At 40.5% G+C, this 21,804-nt stretch overlaps 1 protein-coding gene and 1 long non-coding RNA gene across 7 annotated transcripts; one reads left to right on the plus strand and one right to left on the minus strand.

The window, feature by feature from the left end:
- Nucleotides 1–128: 128 nt before the first annotated feature.
- Arms (Ankyrin repeat-rich membrane spanning) lies at nt 129–21,595 on the plus strand. Of its 6 annotated transcripts, none has more exons than XM_015173571.3 (12): nt 129–758; nt 13,971–14,105; nt 14,167–14,364; nt 14,420–15,980; nt 16,049–17,273; nt 17,897–18,075; nt 18,142–18,374; nt 18,434–18,604; nt 18,670–18,879; nt 19,114–19,507; nt 20,859–21,155; nt 21,223–21,595. In XM_015173571.3, exons 2-12 carry the CDS (start codon nt 13,995–13,997, stop codon nt 21,411–21,413), a joined length of 4,770 nt encoding a protein of 1,589 aa, XP_015029057.1. In that variant the 5' UTR covers nt 129–758; nt 13,971–13,994; the 3' UTR covers nt 21,414–21,595. The 6 variants fall into 6 exon arrangements, with proteins under 6 accessions (XP_015029057.1, XP_002050860.2, XP_015029055.1 ...); XM_002050824.4 differs by lacking the exon at nt 129–758 and adding an exon at nt 5,652–6,145; XM_015173569.3 differs by lacking the exon at nt 129–758 and adding an exon at nt 7,467–7,610.
- Nucleotides 17,341–17,903, minus strand: LOC138911421 (uncharacterized). The gene is made up of 2 exons (XR_011417047.1): nt 17,568–17,903; nt 17,341–17,517 (listed from the first exon to the last, which is right to left on the minus strand). It is a non-coding gene; the product is annotated as an uncharacterized lncRNA (long non-coding RNA).
- Nucleotides 21,596–21,804: the final 209 nt, after the last annotated feature.

Genomic DNA, 21,804 nt, shown 5'->3' on the forward strand with positions numbered 1-21,804 from the left:
TGAAGCGTTTGGCATTTATATGAACGTTTTGACGTTTATCAGTCTGGCAACATTAAACTTTGCCAAGCAAACAATTCGGCGACCACCCAATTGTATGAAAATTCGTAAATGCTTTCGTCATTGTTTGTTGGGTAGCAAACCGTAGCGAACGTAGAACTGTAGTTCGGTCGCTATATATGTAACTTAATTTAATAATAGTACACTTTATAATAGAGTGTGAATACATAGTTTCATAATTGTGTTTAATATACTATTCGCCAATTATGTAAACAGTGAAAATCTAATAGTTAAATTCAAATGCAAAGAGTGAAAGAATCATTTTTCGCGCAGTGTGCTGCGGATGCTTGGTGCTCGTCTATATGTACGTGAATATGTACATATATATTTTATTGTGTGTTCGTGACAGTTTATTTAATACATCTATAACCGACATAAGTAATTTTAACTGTTAAAGTGTTGATGCTATATAAAATAGTCAACGAGCCAATGCAGGCACGAATATAATCTGTTTTATCGACGTTTCATTGTCGCACATAGAAAATCGCATACAGTGACACACGTGCGTATTTATATACAGACAAAACCACATACATACATACCTAAGTACACACACACACATAGGGCAGCGCTCAGCTGTGCTCAGCTGTCGTTTGTTGTCAATGCGTCTGATCCTGCCAGACTGTTTTGTTTTTGCGCGGCATTTTTCTATAACGGTGTATCGTTCCTACGACAACAACAACAATTGATTGATTCAACCGGTGAGTGGCAACTCTCGTATATATATATATGTGTACACAAATACATATATACATAGTTAAAGCAGACAATTAATTTGTTTATATCAACTTTTGTTTTCGCAGTAAATCGACCAAACTCTAGTTATTTATCATATGTACATTTTATTATTTACCTTGCGATTTGCCTCAATAATGCTTAGTAAGACATGAGCCCAGACAATTACCTGTAGCAAATATTCCACCGTCACGTTTGTCTATTATCCACAATTGCAGAAAATTTTGCGCCGTCATGAGTTCGCATTAAATAAAGATGTGCTAATTTATTTAATAATATTGTCATTTGTGTGATAAATCAATTTGCTTGTCTGTAGATTGTCGTTAACACAAAAAAAAAAAAAATAGAAATTCGAATACATATTGAAAACTTAAAGATGAAGTACAGTTTTCCATAGTTAGAAAAAAACTATTTGCCATATAATGTAAAGGGAAAACATGCTGAAGGAAAACAATCTTAAAGTAGCCATAAGAATGCCTAATTTGATTATTCTGAATGTTTTACATTTCAAGCAAGTGAACACATGTTTTTCAAATTGAATATTTTTGTATTCTTTTTAATTTTGATTTTACATATATATAATTTAATTTTATTGCAAATTTTCTCGTCTGATCTGGTGATATACCTTTTAATAAGAAAGATCTTTCGTAAACAATTTATTTATCGGATATATTCTACTTAGAGTAATTGCAAACTATTTAATAGCCGGAAAGGAATATAAACAACTTCCGATTTTTTCTTGGGGTTCTTTAATGGGGTTTCTTTGTTATCCGTCATAATTGAAATGAATATGTCTTAATGCCAGCGCACTTCAAGTAAGCAGACTTTATCTTCATTGTTTTTGTGCCATTCGTGTTTACCAACTGTTGGCACTGAGCTTATCATTGAGAGTGGGCGATAAGGAAGCTAGTTGAGCAGAGATATGTTCGGCATATATTTTATTGTATTATCAATCAGACGGCGCTTTGCCTTGTCAATGCATTGCAATGATGTGTGATTAATGCTCTTGACAATATTTGGTCGAAATTAAAGATCGCATATAGAATAAGCATATTACAAGGGAGTTGTAAATGAATGTACTCTTCTTTAAAAATATTTCGGTTAGCATCAATTATCTCTAATCGCATTCAGTAAATTGATAACATTTTTTTTTACTTTCAAGTACTAATGTACACAATTATTGAATGAGTAAAATTTTCAAGAACTTGCAGGTGTGCTGTATATGAGATTCTATAACAATCCTTTTCATACAATGTATGTACATATGACATACATATGTGTTAACATTTATTATTTACCATAAAAACAAACATAGCTAAGAGGATTGAACAGAATACATGTATACATATGCATCCATACACACACATATGCAAGTACATACGTATATACACACACACATACACATACATATACATAAACATACAAATAAACAGTTGAAAGTTACACACAAAATTAATATTTATTTAGTTGGGAGCACTTCACTTACTAGCAAATCATGAAGATATGAAGGGCCTACTTGAATTTATGAGAATCGCGTAGTAAGGCCCTTTTAGTGAATATGTTTTTTTTTAAATTTGCCGCACAATGGGAAGACAACTTCGAATGCATTTAGTGTACGAGAACATTTATACATACATACACATGCAGACATACAGACATACATACATACAGATATACATACATATATACATATATACATACATACATACATACATATATACATACATACATACAGGCATACACACGTGCACACATAAATACATACATGCATATATACATGCAGTCATATATATACATGCATGCAGGTATACATACATGCATGCATACATACATAGTCTTAACATTCAACGCCTGTTTCACTTTCCGCTCTTAGGTAGTCTTCCAACAACTTATAGGGTATATTTTATTCAAGTACTCGCCAACACAGATCTAATAAATATCTTATCGTAATAATACGATCAAATTGATGTTAATTTGTCTGCTCACAAATGTTGAAATCAATAAATAAAATCAACTGCAGATAGCCATTGGCTTAAAAATTTTGCAGTTGCGTCCGAAAGTCTGAAAGCGTAGCAAATACTTTTTATATCCGCTGTACGCTGAATGTGACACAGTTTTCAAGTAATATATCAAGAGTTAAAATGGTCAACGATTTGCCAGTTTATTCCATATCGCATTTTATGGAATCCCATTCGCTTCACGAAGCAACCGGCACTTCTTTTTCGCAAGTAAGTAAGCATCGAATTACTCAAATGAGTCAAGATTCAAATTGAATGCTTCCCAATTTGTCTTTTAAAGTAAATGATTCATTTTGCAGTCAGGCGTATTTTATACAGTGTAATGGGCTATACATGTACATGTATATTCTAGATCAAGGTGAAAGTTGATACAACAAATGGGTGTAATCGTTATATTAAACCGGCTGGTGCTTCGCTGAGAGTTTACTCATTTGATACTCTTTCTCATTTCTTGAATATCCCATAAATATCTATATTAAGCTTAGGTTTTAGAAACGTATCATATCTTAGAGATTATCAGAGCTGGGGAAACCATATTTTGTATGTATGTTACCCTATACTGTACACAGTTCAAGAATATTACTCGTTTTACTGGGAGCTAACCCTTTCCGGAAAACTGCATGACTGCGCTTTTTGCCCCTGCCTTAATCGACAAAGCTGTGGCTGAAGAATAATATCAATAGTACTAGTGAAAGGGGGGTCTCACAAAAAAGGGGGCGGCGTTAAAGGATAATAGAGAAGTGCAAGTACTTCTTTCTGGTTCGACTGTTTTGTGTCTGTCTTGGCTATTCTCGGAATTGTTGACAGACCGACGGCAGACGAAGCACAAATATCGCTCAGAAATTGCTTGGCAAGTTGTATAAAAATAATTCTACATACATACATACAAATAATGCATAGTTGTGTATTTATCGCTTGCACTGTGGCATTATTTCTTATGCAACAATTAGGTTTAAGCACTTTTTTACGTTCCCGAAACCTGTCTATTATAGTATATAAAATGGTTTGTGCTGCTTGACTGATTTACGGGCGGGTGATTAACGCTCAGCTCAAAATGTAAAAACTAGAATATTTTCAAATAGTTAAATAACGTTCGCTCTCTCGTATGAAAAATGCAGGGAAAATTTTGTGTGGGAGAAGTTTTAAATTTACCATCGGCTGAAGAAGATGAACTCAGGTGTCTTGAGAAAATCTTTCATGTAAACAGCTTTGATGGGGATTAACGTATTGTATAAATTTCGACTAAAGTATTGCTGATTTCTTAGCTTTTGCATATACATATTTATAATATGTGCGCCTCAAAGTATACTTCAGTTATAATCTGCGCAAGCTAACGCTGCCATTCATGAAGTAACACTCGTTTAGGGCTAACAAATTAGGTGTAATCGGGTATTACCCTTACATACCCTTCTAGCCTTCGAGTCCATAGAGTATATGTATTCTTGATCGGGATGATGAGCTGTTGATCGATATAATCAGCATGTGTCTGTCCTATTGATGAATTTCTCAGATGAAAATCTCCTGCTCATAAAACTGGGAGAAAAAATGTGATCAGTATATTGTCATATATGACAGCCCCTGTCCTATGTATATAAATAAATATACCTTTGAAATTTTAAATTGGTCTCCATTTAAAAGTGAGGTTTGTTGTCAAGACAGGTGCTGTTTGTACCAAACTTTAAAAGAATTTCTAGTGATTTCGGAGAGTGTATTTCAACAAGAGTATGGCGCAGTCGGTTAAACAGCAACGATGTATTAGTTGGTCGTGAAAATGAGTCGAGAAAATACCCTTCAGGGTCATTTCACGTTTTCCATTCTTAACAGTGTGTTATAACACTTAATATACTACGGGGAAATGTGCAGTCTAATGCATACGTTAGCTTTAACATAGCTATGTACATATTTAATGTACTTTATGTACATATAAAAGGCTTTTCTCCATGTGTGTGTGTGTGTGTGTGTGTGTGCTTTAGAATGTCAGACAAGCGACCGGCGTGCTTATCAGTCAACGAGATGAGACTCATATTAAAGAATACTGTAAACCAGAAAGTGTACAGATAGGGAAAGAGACAAAGAGTGAGAGAGTGCGAGAGAGTTTACTTTCTGATGTTGTGAGTAATTTGTCTGTTCCTTTTCCCCGCGTTCCACAAATGACAACACTTATTACGATAACCAAATACAAATACAAATACAAATTTAGTAGCCGTTGTCATTGCTCATTTTTGGCGCTAGCGATTAGCGTGTGTGTGTGTGCGTGTGTGTGTGCGTGTGTGTGTGGTCTGCAGTTGTGTAGAAGCGCCGTTAATGTTGCGCTAAATTGTTGTATTTTATCAGAAAAAAACAAGTAACAATGATCTAGCCTAGTATTGTTTTCGACTAACATATACCCTGTAAACAGTTTTGTTTGGGTATATTTATGCGCGTCAATTGAATAAAATGGATTAATATTTTTACGCAAAATATATAAAACTTCATTACATAACAAATATATTAAATGAGTTTTGCCTTTATAAGATTACGAATATTGCATGAAAAGTTATTATAAATACACAAATTCCTTATTCCATGCTCCCAAAAATAAATTCTCGCTATGCATACGGAATAAAAAAAAGGCTTAAATTGATATGATATGAGGGGACGTGAGTAGGACATTTTCAGACTTTAAAAAACCTATACTAGATATTTTTTGATTTGTCAAGGTAATTCTTACCTATGTTTTTGTAAGCTTATCATACCCTTCTGGAAAATACTCCAGTTACAGGGTATATAAGAGTGAGCAGATCGCCAGGCAGCACATGTTTCGAGCTGCATTATTCGCAGTCGCTGTCGCTGTCTGTCTGGAGCCCGGGCCTTTGCCTGCGGTAGTTGGTTTTGAACAGTGCGCGTTGCGTGTGTTCGACAATTCGAAGCGAGCTAAAAACGGAATCAGAAATAATATTTAAATCCGTTCAAAAACTTAATTAGTTTCCGAGTGGTTATCAGCAGTAAATATTTGCGCGGCGCATGCAAATAATTGCCCCGAACTGAATAAACTGTGGTAAACGGAAACAATTTAAGTTCGATGTTCCGCATTGTCTTTCGACTGTTTGTTGTTCTGTGTTAAGCGCACGCTTAAGCGTACAAACAACAAGCTGTGCAAAATGGGTCGCACCCCCAAACTGGAGCAATTGGGGCGGGCCTACTCGGAGATGTCGCCGCTAAATCCGCCCCATTCGGCGCACTCCAATGCCACCACAAGCACGGGCATTGAGCGCAACGATTCTGGTGGCTATGGAAGCATATTTCCATTCGGTTTCTTTCGCAGCTCCTTTGGGCGCAGCAGTAATTCTGTCCAGGTGGGTATTATATGGGTATTACTGGCATATCAACCATATGTTCTGATGTTAACTTGTGGCTTATCTGATAAGCGTTGTCCGTACTGCGTACGCAGCCAGACTGGCAGCAGTCAAATTTAACATATGTTTATATAAACTATACGCATCTGTGTGTAGTTAGTATACACATACATAACGTATGTGTGCAATCATATGCTGATTAGAATTCTACAAACGGTAAATCGATAGCGCCAGACCTCTGACTAATATACTATAATTATATATATATACATAGCTGTGTGTGTGTGTGTGTATATGTGAACCCAAGTCTGTTAATTATGCATGTTGCAATGTTGCAGTTAATATTTAGATAATTAATTTCAGGCTTTAGTGAACTGTTGCCATAGTTAATTTTTAATTAAAAGTCAACTTAAAAGGTGGAAAATTGATGTATGTCAGCCCTGACCGTAGAGAATTCGTATGTCGCCCGAAAGTATGCAACACAATATTAAAAAACTATGGAAAGCATCAAGAATCCTTCCGTCCACATTAATTGCAGACTTATCAAAAGATTTGCAGATATTGTATGCATATATCCTATGCATGTATTTGTTATCTGCGCGATTTACTGTTCGATCCAAATATATAAATACGCATTTACATGCAATCTAGTCTAAATAGATACTTGCATTGCCTTATGTACTAAAGAAAGTATCTTTAAAAATTTAATTAAATAAGTAGTATGTGCACTTATTGAAGATAAATAGAAGGAGAGTCTTTAGGCGGCCAACAAAAAGCAATTCTGTGGAGCTGTGCATCTTCTGAGTATCATGGGAAATGTATCTACGTAATTTAAGGGGCACTGAATTTTCGCAGCAAGCTGTAAAATTACTATTGACACACACTGTCAGCAGTTATAAAGTTTATTGTGGACTGTCATAATTGAAGGCGGCATTCTAAGCAATCGCGCCCTCCACGGGCCGCTTCACTTAAAGTCATTGTCTTTGAATCAGTTTTGTTTGATTCGCAGCCTGGAACGCGTCGTCGTGCCAAAGCCAGAAGTGTGAAAATTAATAAAGGAAAAAAAAAGAGTCGAAACAAAAATCGGTTATTTAAATAGAAACTTTTGCCAAATGGGCAAATAGGAAGTGCACATTTTTTTCCCTACACCTTGTTTAATATCCGTTGCTTATCTGTGCGCTTATCGGCATATGTAAAAAAAACAGTTGTTTGTTCTATTAATTAAAAGTCAAAAGCAAACCGCGTATCTTTGTGCATTTTATCCATATATGGCACTTGCATGCAGCCTCAGCCAGACAGTTCACTTGGAACGCCTTTGGCAAGCGGTCGAGCAAAAGTTTTCCACAGTTCAATTTTTTTTAGTGTTCGCAGCTGATTTAAAACTACCTTCAAAACGGAACTAAGCGGCGAGAGTTTAACCAAAATGTTTAAAGCCCGTTTAAAAACGCATCCGGGCGAAGCTGAGGTGTGTGTGTGTGTGTGTGTGGGATATTAAAGCAAATCCTAATTCACTTAAATGATCAATTTAAATTAACCTACTTAAAATTGTGTAAAAGTTTAGACCCCTTTTTTACGTAATCTATGAATAATATATAAGATAAACTAATGATAAGAAAATTATGAGTGTATACCCTACTTGCGAACTAATCATAGGCTAGTCCTAAGATTAAGGGGTAGCAAGGTAAATCTTAAATAGAGGCAATCAAATGCAGATTTGGTTTCGAGGTTGTAATTTCTCTGTTCTACTTGAAATAAAATCTATTAGAAAGATTGGATAGCAGCGACTCTTGAGAGTGTTTGCGTTTCTTTCCTGATGATATCTAGTTAATGTTGATATTCTTTAATAACCTTCCATTCCCTGAGCACATCATTAATATACCTAAAAAGTATATTTGGGATCTCATCTCTCGCTCTACTGTACTTATATGCAGCATCTCAACAGTTACTGTCATTTTACTGTGACTGTCATTTCACATTGTGTTGAATCAACAAATTGTTTGTTTCAATATGCTCAATTAGACGGGGCAAAGCATCTATTGAGTTGTTATTGTTGTTGTTGTTGTTGCTGTTGTTGTTCAATCAAAAGAAACTGTTACAAATGCAGAATAAAATAAAAAACACTTTGATAAACAATAAAAAGATTGTCAGATGAAAACAGCACACTGATAATAACTAATCAGCTGGACGAGGCGGCAGCTGCACCGCTCTCTTCCCCCTCTCTCGATAGCCAGAAGAGGGCCTCATTTCTTTGGCCGTCTCATAAACACACAACTTAAGATCGGCGATAAACTTTAAAGTGTCAGAAGGCGTATACAAAGAAACGCAAAGTGCGGAGCAAACATGCAGCCGAATGATAAATCGCCAAAGCTTAAACCAAAACCAACAACAACAAAGACATCAACGTCAGCCACGTCTGACCCAAAGGCACCCACTGCGACGATGGCAACATCCACAGCCGCAACCGCAGACGCAGCATCGGCAACCAGTTCCACAGACCCGAAGACCTGCAAACAGCGTACGATTGGGGCTTTGGTGCGTGGCTTACATGATACGGGCACACATGATCTGCAGTCGCTGCACCGGCCGCTGCTGGAGTGGGAGGAGCGTGCGCTGAACATTGGCTGTTCGCTGCGCCGTCAACACAACTCCAGGTCCGTGCCGAGCACACGCAACAGCGCCGAGCTGGCGCCGCACGCCTCGCTGCCGCGCCTGGTGATCAACATTGAGGAGGGCTCCGATGCCGTGCCAGCGGATGCGATCAGTATCTGTGCCACCGACAGCCGCTCCGCGCTCTCCCCCTCACCAACGCCGACACGTTCGCTGACACCGGACAGCTATGGCCAGGAGACAAATGGGGAAGCGTGCAGCGATCATCATGGGCATCATGAACATCATGGCCACCATCACGATCATCATGAGCAGCATGAACACAGCATTACGTCGACTACGTCGCGGCGTTTCAGTCACTTCAATCTGGCGTTGCGTCGTTTCTCCCACATCCACGTACATGTACTACGCTCTCTATCTCTCTCTCTCTCTATCTACCTCACTCTCTCCTTCTCTTTACCCTTTCGAACTAACTATCGTTGCGTTTGTGCGTTGTGTTTGGCTGCGTTTGCTTCTAACCCCAGTTCCTAGCCTGTAACCTAACCTGTCCTGGGCTCTATAAACAGCGTGTACTATCTAAAAATAAACATGCAATGCAACTTGTTTTTGTTCTTCTTCTTCATCTTGTTGTTATTGTTATTATTGTTCTTTGTTGCCCTGCTCAGCTCCCTCTTGCTGCTGTGTTGCCTATGCTCCAACAAGTTTAATGCTGCCTTTTTGTCGCCTGCCGTTCGACTTCTTTTTGTTGTTTTAATTAAAAAAAAAAAAATTAACATGGTTAACTTTGTTGTTAATTTTAGTGCCAATTTCGGTTTCACTCAAATATCAACTTTTGTCGTTTACGCAAAAAAAGTCATAAAATATTAAACACTTTTTCAACATGCTGTAACTTCACACTATTAAAAAAGTTTAGCAGCTAAAATAAGTATTAATTAAATTATTAACTTGAATAATAATAATATTATTATTATTATTATTTTTACATTATTATTAACTTTTATTATTCTAATTGAACTCAAAATATTATTATTAATTATTATTATCAATGAATTCAAAATATTGTTAATTGTGGCAATTCTTTACAATATTTTTGTTAGCTTTTCAGTTTTTTTTTCCGCGTAATGTCTTAAGTGCGTGCTGCTAAAAATAACCCGCTACCCATTAAATACTTAAAAACGTCGTGCGAGAGATAAACATTAGTAGAGGCTACTAACTGACACTCGGGGGTTAATAATATGGCCACTTGAGTAGTAACAAATTCAACTTCTAATTGGTAATCGGTTATGAAATGTCGTAAAGCTATCTGCAACTGTCCATTAGTGAGTTATTTTGGACACCGGACACGTTTGTTTATTTTCCCAATTACGAATTTATACTATATCCCATTAGGTTGTCAAGTTCCTTCGATATCGAGCTGATATTAAAAATATATTTTAAATGCGACTTTCTCATTTGCAAACTGGACCCTTGCACATTTACAAGATTAATCGAGGAAGGCTTTTGTGCAGCTGACCCAAATTGAAGGGACTTTTTTTTTGATTTTGTCCATAAATATTCTCAATTTCTTTGGAAGAACTCAGTTAAACAGCAGAGCAGGGCACACAAGCTTAGTATATACGCTTAAAGTTAGGCATTTGCGCGATTCAGCAAAAAATTTATTGTCTACGTTTATTTAATTAACTCAAAACGTTTCTAGCAATTAACAAATGAACTGTGCCAGCGCCAGACGAGGCACAAACAAAGAGAAGAAGAAGAAAAAATATTGTAAATCAATTAACAATTAACAAATGCAACTAAGGTTGGTTAACTTAAGTGCTGCAGTTGGCCTTCCCACAATGCCGGGCCGCACATTAAAGAGAAACTCTCGTATGCCAGACAGTGTAACTTATAAAGGCTACAGTTTCGCTTAAGAGTAGAATTCCAGCTAAACAGCATTGGTCATTGGTTCACTGGTCATTGGTCATTCGCTTAGTCTTAGTCTTAGCCCAGAGTCTCTGTCCCAGTCTCTGTCTCAGTCTCAGGCTCAGTCTCAGGCCCAGTTAGTTGTTGGCGGCGCGTTGTGCGTGGTGCGTGTGTTTGTGGCAAGAGCGTGTTGCAGCGGCTATTTAGTTGCCGAGGCGCAAGCTTTGCGGCCTCTAAATATAGCCAAATTGGCAAACACGTTTGAGTGCCTGCTGTTAACAAAATTACAGCATTTCACAAAGTGCGCGCATCTAGTACACGCAAAAAAAAAAAAAAACAAACAAAAATATAACAAATAAATTACCTAAATTTAAGGCAATTGCCAAAGTTGCTCACATTTAGTATAAACTATCTTAAAGTGCACATTTTTAGCAAATATTTTCTAGTTTTTAGACCCTTCATTTTCTAAATTTCCGAATATAGTTTCTACTCTAAAGAAAAACTTAGAGCAAAGTTGGGATTTTTCTAAGTTTTGGAAACGAGTTAAATCTCCTAATTTGAGGCAAATTTCGTGCTGTTGTTTTTTCCATGTGCACAGCCACACAAATCTACGTATTAACGTATCTCGAAGTAGCCCCAAGTATCTCTACTTACATGTGTAGTTATTTGCCGCGTGCCGCAGCCCGCGGCTTGTAATCATTTCAAGTTTTTAAAGTTTTTGCGTGCCCGCTTAAATTCGCAACACTCTGACGGTGGGCAGGGGGGCGGACAGTGGGTTGGCTGGGTGCTGGGCTCGTTGATAAGCAGCCAAACGCGTCATACGATACCCGATACCAGCCGAGTCTAACCCAGCAATCCGACCAACCGACCAACCGACCAACCGACCATCCGAGCAGCACATCCAATGGCTTGCACATGGGCTGCTGAGCTCCGTTCGCGGCGCGCATTCAAAGGCCATTCGTCGAGGCGCGCAGAAGCATTCTTTGAGATACAAATCAAACAAAAAAAAAAGAGGAATAATTATTAAACAATAAAAAAAACAATCAAGCACAAAGAATGTAATTTATGAATGTTAATTAAACGGCACGCGCACTACGACAGTTTTTTTCTTTTTCTGCTCTCTTTAATTACGTGTATCTAGTCTTTATTGTGCTCCATTCCATTGTAAATCATGAGCTGATAAAAAAAAAAAACGAAAAGAAACGTATACTGCGGCTTGTCTTAAATAAATAAAACATTAAATTTACAAATATTTACCAACTCAGCTGTTGCAGTGCAACAAAAAACGCGCTGACAAAATGAAATTATCCAAAAGTTTCGACGAGTTAATTCTAAGCGCATCGCGTTTGAGTTTAAATAATCTGCGTTCCCCGACAAAGAAAAAAACCAAAAATGTTAGTAATCAATTTACAATTAAAAAAAGATTTGCAATTGTATCATAAGCTTATTAAAAAAATGAATGCAAGTACTTATGTGTGCAATACTCAAGTGATTTCTACAAGTTTTACAAAGCAGGACTTTATATTTATTGTGCACGTTGGAAAATGAACAAATATATGAGGGATTAAATCCTCAAAAAACAAAATTCTGTAAGACAAAAAAAACTGTTTAATTAAGTAAAAGAGAAATAATATTCTATCTATTGAGTTTTAAGATCAAGTCCACGAGAAAGAAAAATATCTTAAAAAATACATAAAAAAACGAACAAATCCCCAAGAAAACGAAATTTCTTAAACAAATTCAAAGAAATTTAAAAAATGTGCTCTAGTTTCAAGCCATCAAGCATTTACAGGACCAAGATTGTTAGAAATTTTTCAAATTCAAATTAACTGAAACTGTTTTCTCTAAATAAAAGCGTTTCGATATAGAATTAATTTTCTGCCCAGTGAAAATGTGTTCAATATTGCACGCCAGCTACGCTTTAGTGCGTATTAGCACTTAACTCTAGTCAATCTACATAAATACAGAAGTACTTACACCTTTACGTATTAAACAGCCTTACACTCACACCTGTGCTTAGATAAAACCTTAACGCTAGACTGTGTTTACAAACATTTATTTATAACTAATTTTCACGCCTCAGGAAAAAAGTGTACAAAAAAAATAATATCATTTTGATACATTTAAGATTCGTCTCGGCCACTTCCTATAACTTGTTGCTCTTGAACTCTAGAGTTCTTCTTCCTGTTGGTTCTCCAGTTTCTTGAGAACTGTCACAGCTGACAGCTTAATATGCTTGATTTAGACAATGTTTAGATAGGTATGTGCCACCAAAGCTACTGCAAAACGTGAGTGGATGCTTATTTTGGCATGACAAATGCCTGTTATCTTTTCTCTTGGCGTTATCATAAAATATGCATACACATAGACATATATACCTATGCCATATGAAAACAGTCAAAATAATATACAAAGAGTGCGCTCTGAGGATCTGTTTCATATTTTTTTCAAGATTTATTGGGGCGCCACTATCAATGGTTTTTGAGTTTGACGGGCATTAAATTGTTGACAGCTCGTTGTCTCAGCTCATATACGATATGTGGACATGACGTTCAGTTGACAGGCCAAGTTATCCCAATGAACTGCAACTTTATCAATTCGATTTGCTGATCTTAAACACGAGTTGCTTATTTCTTATCAATATGACATTATTTCTCTGGCAAACGTCAATACGATCGATTTTTAATCTTGGAGTTGTATGATCGCAATATTTTCAGCCCTAATTAACTTTATGTGGGCACATCTGTATTATTTTAGCACATATTTTAAAAATATTGATATACATATAAAATAATTATTCATAGATTCGGGTATTGAATCATTTTTTTGTACGTAAATTTTTCTCCTGAAATAGAGTTTTCTGTTAACTAACAGCTACTGAACATAATGTTTACGTGAACTTTACATGAAATACAAATATCTGTTAACTAACAACCCTTTTATAATATTATAATTTTTGTATACCCAATAACATGCAGTGTTGGTTAACTTTGCAATATGAGATTCCTGCAGCCTTTCTTCCTAACCCAATTAATTTGACTCCATTTGGAGCGACTTTATGCCAATTTCTTTGAGTGTAGTGCATTTGATTCGTGTTCTGTTTATCAAACAAGAAAGTTATTAGCATGTGACTTGTGTATACACATATTGTATGCTGATTTATATTTAATTAAAATATGTTTACCCAATTAAGTCTCCTTCAGTTCAATTAGTCGAACAAAACTAATCTACGAGAAAACTGCATGATGTTTATTAATTATAGCAAACATTCAAAAATTGTTAGCTCAATTCTTTTGTCTAATCTGTCCCAATTTAGAATATAAATCGATACGGAGATTCCATGGGTTCATTGGGACACCGCGCATTGCTGCAGTACATCGATAATAATGACATATCTGGTCTACGCGCAATACTCGATAGCCGTCATTTAGCCATCGATGATCGGGATGAGGTATGTGGACTTACCTAAACCATGCTCTGCATACATCTTATGCATCCATATTTTCTTACAGAATGCTACCACGGTGCTTATGGTTGTGGCTGGACGCGGCCTGACGGCATTTGTGCGTGAGTTTTTGGCTCGTGGCGCTGATGTTCATGCGGAGGATTTGGACAACTGGACGGCCTTGCTGTGCGCTACGCGCAACGGTCATCTGGATGTGGTGCAGCTGTTGTTGGATCATGGCGCTGACATAGAGCATCGAGATATGGTAAGTGAATGTTGTGCTTTCCTGACTTTCCGATGCTCATCCTTAAGGCTTGCAGGGCGGCTGGACTTCGTTGATGTGGGCTGCGTACCGGGGACACACGGAACTGGTGCGCCTGCTGCTGGACAAGGGAGCAGATGGCAATGCGCACGGCAACTACCATTTGGGTGCACTGCTCTGGGCCGCAGGTCGCGGCTTCAAGGATATTGTGGAGCTGCTGGTGCAACGCGGCGCCAAGGTTAATGTGGGCGATAAGTACGGCACCACGGCCTTGGTTTGGGCATGCCGCCGCGGAAACGTTGAGATTGTGGACACGCTGCTCAAGGCGGGCGCCAATGTGGACACCGCCGGCATGTACTCATGGACGCCACTTTTGGTTGCGGCCGCCGGCGGGCACACGGACTGCGTAAGCTCCATACTGGAGAAGAAACCAAACGTGAATGCTCTGGACAAGGACGGCATGACAGCGCTGTGCATAGCCAGTCGTGAGGGTTTCCAGGATATCGCCGCCGCACTGATAGCCGCTGGCGCGTACATCAATATACAGGATCGAGGTGGGGATACGCCTCTGATTCATGCCATAAAGGGTGGACATCGCACCGTGGTCGAGGCTTTGCTCAAGAAACACGCCGACGTCGACATACAGGGCAAGGATCGCAAAACGGCCATTTATACGGCAGTGGAGAAGGGTCACACGCAGATCGTCAAATTGCTGCTGTTCACCAATCCCGACCTGGAATCGTCTACCAAGGACGGCGATACGCCACTGTTGCGCGCCGTACGCAACCGCAATCTGGAGATTGTACACATGCTGCTCGACCGCAAGGCCAAAGTGACGGCGAGCGATAAGCGCGGCGACACCTGCCTGCACATAGCGATGCGTGCCCGTTCCAAGGCAATTGTCGAGGCACTGCTGCGCAATCCGAAGCACAGTCAGCTGCTGTACCGCGCCAACAAGGCGGGCGAAACACCCTACAACATTGACTCGCTGCACCAGAAGACCATACTGGGTCAGGTGTTTGGCGCCCGACGACTCAACACCAACGAGGACTCCGAGGGCATGCTGGGCTATGAGCTGTACTCCTCGGCGCTGGCCGATGTGCTCAGCGAGCCGACGTTGACCACGCCCATAACCGTTGGCCTCTACGCCAAGTGGGGCAGCGGGAAAAGTTTTCTGCTGAACAAACTGCGCGAGGAAATGAACAACTTCGCCAAACAGTGGGCCGAACCGCCGGCCAAGACCGGCGGCCTGCTCTTCATCGTCTGCCTGCACATATCGCTGCTCATCGCCACAATTGTGGGTCTGAGCAGCTGGTCAGCGCTGTGGGGCGTATTGGCTGCGGTTCTCTTCTTGGTACTGGCGTATATTCTGCTGGCGGCAGCCAAATACTGCAACTATCAAATGGACATGTTCTGGGCATACTCTGTGCTGCATGGCCTGGACAAGCGCATCTCACGACTGCGTCTTATACTGCAGGTCACATTCTGTCATCCGCCGGGACCACAAGCTGACTCTCAGCCAAAGCCCGTGCGCTTTCACTTCGCGGAGGCAAGCAGTGCCTCGCCCACGGGCGATGGTGCCGTCGCACACATGCTGGCCGCCCTGCTGGACGCCATAGGTAAGAGAGATAGCTCCTAAATCTATCCATCTCAATCTATCAATCTGATCACATATATACTTTTTCAGAGTCTCACTACGGCTGGCTGGCCACTCGGCTGTATCGTGCCTTTCGTCCCAAGTGCCTGAAACTGGATGTGGGCTGGCGTTGGCGTCGCATGTGCTGTTTGCCCATTGTACTGCTTTTTGAGCTCGCCCTGGTTACCCTGGTGGCGGGCATTGCGCTGATAGTTGCCTACTTCACGCACGCCAATGCAGAGGAGCGCGAACAGATTCTGGTTGCCGTTTATGTAATAGCCGCGCTGCTAGTGACGCTCATCTGTACGCATCTGCATGTGCTGGCCAAGGTCTGCGGTTCGCTGTTCATTTCGCACAAGCGCCAGCTGAAACGGGCCGTGCGCTCCAATGAGAATGCGCCGTTGACTATGCTCGGCGCCGAGGTGGCCGTGCTGACGGACATGGTCAAATGCTTGGACGCGTTTACCAATCAGCAAAGCCGCTTGGTAGGCGTCATCGATGCTCTTGACTCCTGTGATACGGAACGCATACTGACCCTGTTGAATGCTGTCCAGACGCTGCTCTCTGCGCCCAATCGACCCTTTGTGCTGCTCATCTCGGTGGATCCGCATGTGATTGCCAAGGCCGCCGAGGCCAACAGTCGGCGGCTGTTCACCGAGGGCGGCATTGGTGGTCACGACTTTCTGCGCAACCTAGTGCATCTGCCTGTTTATTTGCAAAACTCCGGACTACGCAAGGTGCAGCGTGCCCAAATGACGGCGCTCTTGTTCAAGCGCAGCGGCACCGATTACCAAATCGACGATGGGCCCACGCTGGGGCATTCGGTCTCAGCGCGCCGACTGTCCAATGCCTCGGAGATTATGTCCAGCCAGGAGAAGCTACGTGCCCCGCACAGTGCACAACGCGGTGCTGGCGGCGGCGGTGGTGCTGGCAAAAAGCTGCGTCTATCCGAATCAGTTGCCAGCTCGATTGGCTCCAATCTACACAGACTGGGCCAGAATCCGCAGGGTGTGCTCGACCTGTCGCGCATTGTGCTCACCGACGACTACTTCAGCGATGTGAATCCGCGCAGCATGCGCCGCCTCATGAACGTCATCTATATAACTGTGCGCCTACTGAAAGCATTCCAAATCGACTTCAGCTGGTACCGTCTCAGTTCCTGGATCAATCTGACCGAGCAGTGGCCACTGCGGGCCAGCATGATAGTATTGCATCACGATCAGTATATGGACACCAATGCCGACGAGAATATCTCGCTGCAGAGCGTCTATGAGAAGTGAGTAAAACCCTTTAGCCCTAAGCACACTAAATTTATCTGAACCAAAAATAACTTAGACGCGCAGTTCACACAAGATTACACCAAGATATCTATTTTATATATAAAGCAATATCTTAGTTTAACGTAGCATTAGATTAGTAATTAGAACCAGCTTGCTCCACTTTACACATGATACAGCGAAGCCTGCCTAGCTTAGCTCTGCATGAATCGGAATCATGGCCCCATGTAAACCTGTCTCTCTCTTGACAAGTAGTTATATACTTAGTTAAGCTCCGAAAGACTCAGACTTACGGTACAAGGAGTATGTTTCTTTCAACAAGTGGTTATATACTATGTTGGTTATTCTGGTGCTCAGTTTTGGCCAGGGCCTGGAAAACCCATGTGTCTCTATTAGTCGCCTCATACGACAAGCGGTGACATGCTGTGGAAGTATTCTGTTGCCCGCTTACCACACGGGTGAAACTTAATATCTAAATTTCTATTCCTTTCAACTATCTGATATAGCTAAGCTTACTCAGCTGGACAGCTGCGTGTCTGAGATTAGTTCGAATAGAAATAGAGACTCTATAAATCGTAAACTCAACCCAGTTTCATATTAATAACAAATTAAATGCTTTTAGAGTGCGCCCAAAACTTGCCTGTCTGCGTGAGGCGGCACCTTTGCTCGAGCTGGACCGGGATGAGCGTAAGCTGGACGCCTTTCTGCAACTGCATAAATCCGATTTGCTAGTCGCGGACTTGCGCATATTTTTGCCTTTCACAATCAATCTGGATCCGTATTTAAGAAAGGTGCTAAAAGGTAAATGAACAATGCTTTTTTTTTGCTAAGCAGCCACTTAAATTCTTTTTGTACGTGCCCGCACAGAGGATCAACAAATCATCGAAGACGAAGGTTCACTTGTGCTGCAAACACGTCCCAGCATATCGCACAGCATGCGCCCGCATCCGGCGCCCACAACCTATGTGCCTTCACCCCAGGTTTATCCGCCCTACCAAATGCTCCAGAACGACTTTATGGCGAATGAGCTGCGCACGCGTAATCTGAGCGCCATTGAGCCAACGACGCCGCTGCTGCCATCGCCCAGCGATTCCTTTGGCGTAAGTTGAGCCGCAAATGCTTGGAAGAATTCACTGTTATTGATCATTTTTTGCCACAGGATGATATACTGCAAACGAAGCTAACGGATCTCACAGTTGAGGGCGTCATAAGTTTGCTGGAACGCATTGAGGATCTGAAGCCGACGCTGCAGAAACTGGCTCCTGTGCTGCGTGACAATGCAATCAATGGTCGCGTGCTGAAGCACTGTGAACTGACGGATCTCAAAGCGGTATAGAGCTCAAAGAGATTGGCCTGGAAATTTCAGAATGTACTCAAATCTTTCATGTCGTGCAGGTGCTTGGTCTGAGCTTTGGTCATTGGGAGCTGTTTCGTTTGCTGATCACAACGCTTCGCGACGTCGAGCGGCTGCCGCGCAAAATACGCCCACAGCCCGCCATTGCAGAGGTGCCGACCAATGTGGCCGCGATCAGGGACGTGACAGATGCTTTGCCACCACCGCCGCCGCTCTCACGCCGGAACTCTGTTAGTCACATGGAGAAGCAGGTTAGTTTATGAGTGGGATGTAGATTAATAAGCCGAACGGGAGCTCATCTGTGTGCCAAATTGTGTTTATCTTTCTGTCTGTAACATGCTTACCAATAAAGCCGAAAATCCATGATTATGAGTATCTACAGGTAACACAGCAAAAAGCAAATATTGCCATGCCCATGCTATATATATCCAGAGATTCACTTTAAAGATTCTGTATATTATTAATAATAATTTCTCTCTATGCAGGTTACACTTGAGGAGCAAATGATTTGCGGCGCATTGCAAACATTAAATGAGGAGGCCTTCGAGGATGTGGCCAGCAGCGAGAGACCCAGCCCGTCTGGCTTGCCCACAGGTGAGATGTTAGCTGCAGCTGCACAGCTGCAATTAGCACCCATTCGCGAGAGTTCCGAGTTTGGTTCGCCATCGGATGATCAGAATATTAACAATCTGCTGCAGTACAATGCAAATAACAACAACAGCCAGAGCAACAACAACAACAACAACAACAACAGCAGCAGCAGCAGCAATGCACAACAACAAAAGTATTTGATCAATGAATACAATCGCAGCGCGAGTTCGCATTCCCTGCAAAGTCTAAACGCTGCCGGCGCTGCTGGTGGCCTTCCGCTGCAGGCGGGTAATGGCTATAATAGCGGCAGTCAAGCCGATTTAATTAATGTGGGTGCAGGTTACGGCAATGGTGATGGTAGTGGTGGTGGGGCTAGGTTCTACAATCAACAAAGCTTGGCTGCGCGTTCAGGTTCCATTGCTGATGAGCTGCTGATCGAGCCCATGACGCCCTATACAAAGGTGCCCATGGTGGTGGTGGTGCCCAACACAGATCAAATCTATGATGATACCAAATTATGAATCGCCACCAAAAAAGACGACCATTTCGACTATCTTTATAAATGTACACTATATACTAACAAACATATCTGTATTCAAAATGAGCTTCCTAACCAACGAGCCTGTAAAAACAAAATAATAGTAATAATATGCATGTACTTACATATATGTATGTAAGCTCTAATAATAATAATAATAGTATAATATATGTAAGGTATAAGGTCTGGCATAGTTTAGAGCATAAGTACGTTATTTAAACAAAACCACCTACTAAACAATATTAGTTGGCTAACAATCTATAAATGTGCCATTAGAGCAAATACTACCACAATGTGACTGGGATTTGTGAAACATTTTTAAAACGCTTTCGAAATTTCGTTTAAACCAAATGCTTCAATAGAAATATTGCTTTTATACAATTTAACGCATTTATATATGTTTGTTTTACTTTGTGTTATTTCGTTATTTGATCTATTTTATATAGATCGGCAATTGTTCATAAATAACCTAAGCGAAACTCTAAAAGTATATAGATGTGCTTAGGTTCTTAAATGTTTTATGTATTCGACATTGTTTTGGTTTAGCATTTACCATATGTATTACATAAAACGACTGCACGATTATTTAAATTTAGTCATAAGTTGCCATACAAAACCGCAATTAGAAGTGCAACTAACCATTTGGCAAATACAAAATGCTGCTTCCCAAAAACATAATTATTAACTTAAGCAAATATTAAATAAATTATCATACGAACAACTGTTTACAATTGTATTTTATTGTAGTTTGTTGTATTCATATGTGTGTATATGTTTGAAAAGAAAATGGTTTTAAATTAATTTGATTAACGCATGAAACAATTGTTTGGTATTTCACCTAGCTTAGCTTGTAAATAATTATTAACAAACGGTGTCGGCTACATACATATAATATATGTAACCCCTTTATTTATAGTGAAAAAGGAGTCCCGCATTGCCATCAACTCGTATATAAAGACAAAGAACAAATGTGTTAAAAAAATCCGCACGAGCATCTGGTCGCTAATTTTTTTCCTATATTCTGTGTACTTCCCTTTAGACCTAGTGTACTCCTTTGCAATGTCTAACATTATTTTTATCAATCGACAATATAATTTGTAGACCTTGACCTGTCAAGCGCCGGCGCCATGTTTACACCAACGCTGCTCAACTCGGGCTCCCCAATGCAGCAGCGCCGCGACTCGATACTGAAGCAACAAGGCAGCGTCAAGTCCGAGAAGCGGGTCTCGATCAAGCCAACACCTAGCGGCAGCAATCTGGCCAATATGAACAACAACAACAACAATAATAATAATGCAAAGCTAGCGCCAAATGTGGAATACGTTACGGAGCGCCAAATGGAACTGGCGTCCGGCCCAGGCAGCAGTAAAGGTCGCCTGACCACCAAGCCGCCAGCAGGTAATATACATAAATCTACTTACTCCGCTTTCCTATATTAACAAGGTGTATTCTGCTTTTGTTTTAGGTCCCAGGCCCGCCTCACTAATCATTACCAAAACGGACGCCAACTCGCAGTTCCAGCTGCTGCGCTCCACATCCATTGAATATGAGGATATCGAGGCACAGCAGCATGCCTCAATACGAGCTATTCGCACCACGCTGCTCGAGCAGCAGGAGGATGAGTCGGCTCCGTTGGTGTTTACGGTGCGAAAATGATAGGACTGCAGCGACTGCGACCAGCAGCAACAACAAATGATTCAATATGTGCTTTTTACTTAGTGCCAGTTAAATTAAGTTACTAACTAGAATGTATGTTAGTTGCAGGAATGCGCCTCACTGTTGTAATAATTTAATGTTGCTAGAGAATTGTTCAAATACAGTATACTTACAATTATGAATTTAATATGCGTACTATAGAAATGTATGCATATGGCAATTAAGACAAATAAATTTAATAAACAAAACACTTTACAAAGAAATTACAACGTTGTCCCATGGAAGAATTAAAAAGCTAGTTTTTCTTTTATAGTTGGTTTTTTAACACTCAGTTTAAGTTCTAGTTAATGCAGACATTTAATGCGACCGTTTTGAAAAGCTCTTCTTCAGA

This window comes from Drosophila virilis, chromosome 5 (genome assembly GCF_030788295.1).
Source record: "Drosophila virilis strain 15010-1051.87 chromosome 5, Dvir_AGI_RSII-ME, whole genome shotgun sequence".
NCBI classification, from domain to species: Eukaryota; Metazoa; Arthropoda; class Insecta; order Diptera; family Drosophilidae; genus Drosophila; species Drosophila virilis.

Coding starts and splice junctions, on each gene's coding strand:
- Arms (XM_002050824.4), top strand. CDS start 5,951: ATGGGTCGCACCCCCAAACTGGAGCAATTGGGGCGGGCCTACTCGGAG. Junction 14,365..14,419: donor ACATAGAGCATCGAGATATG/GTAAGTGAATGT, acceptor TAAGGCTTGCAG/GGCGGCTGGACTTCGTTGAT. Junction 21,156..21,222: donor GACCACCAAGCCGCCAGCAG/GTAATATACATA, acceptor CTTTTGTTTTAG/GTCCCAGGCCCGCCTCACTA.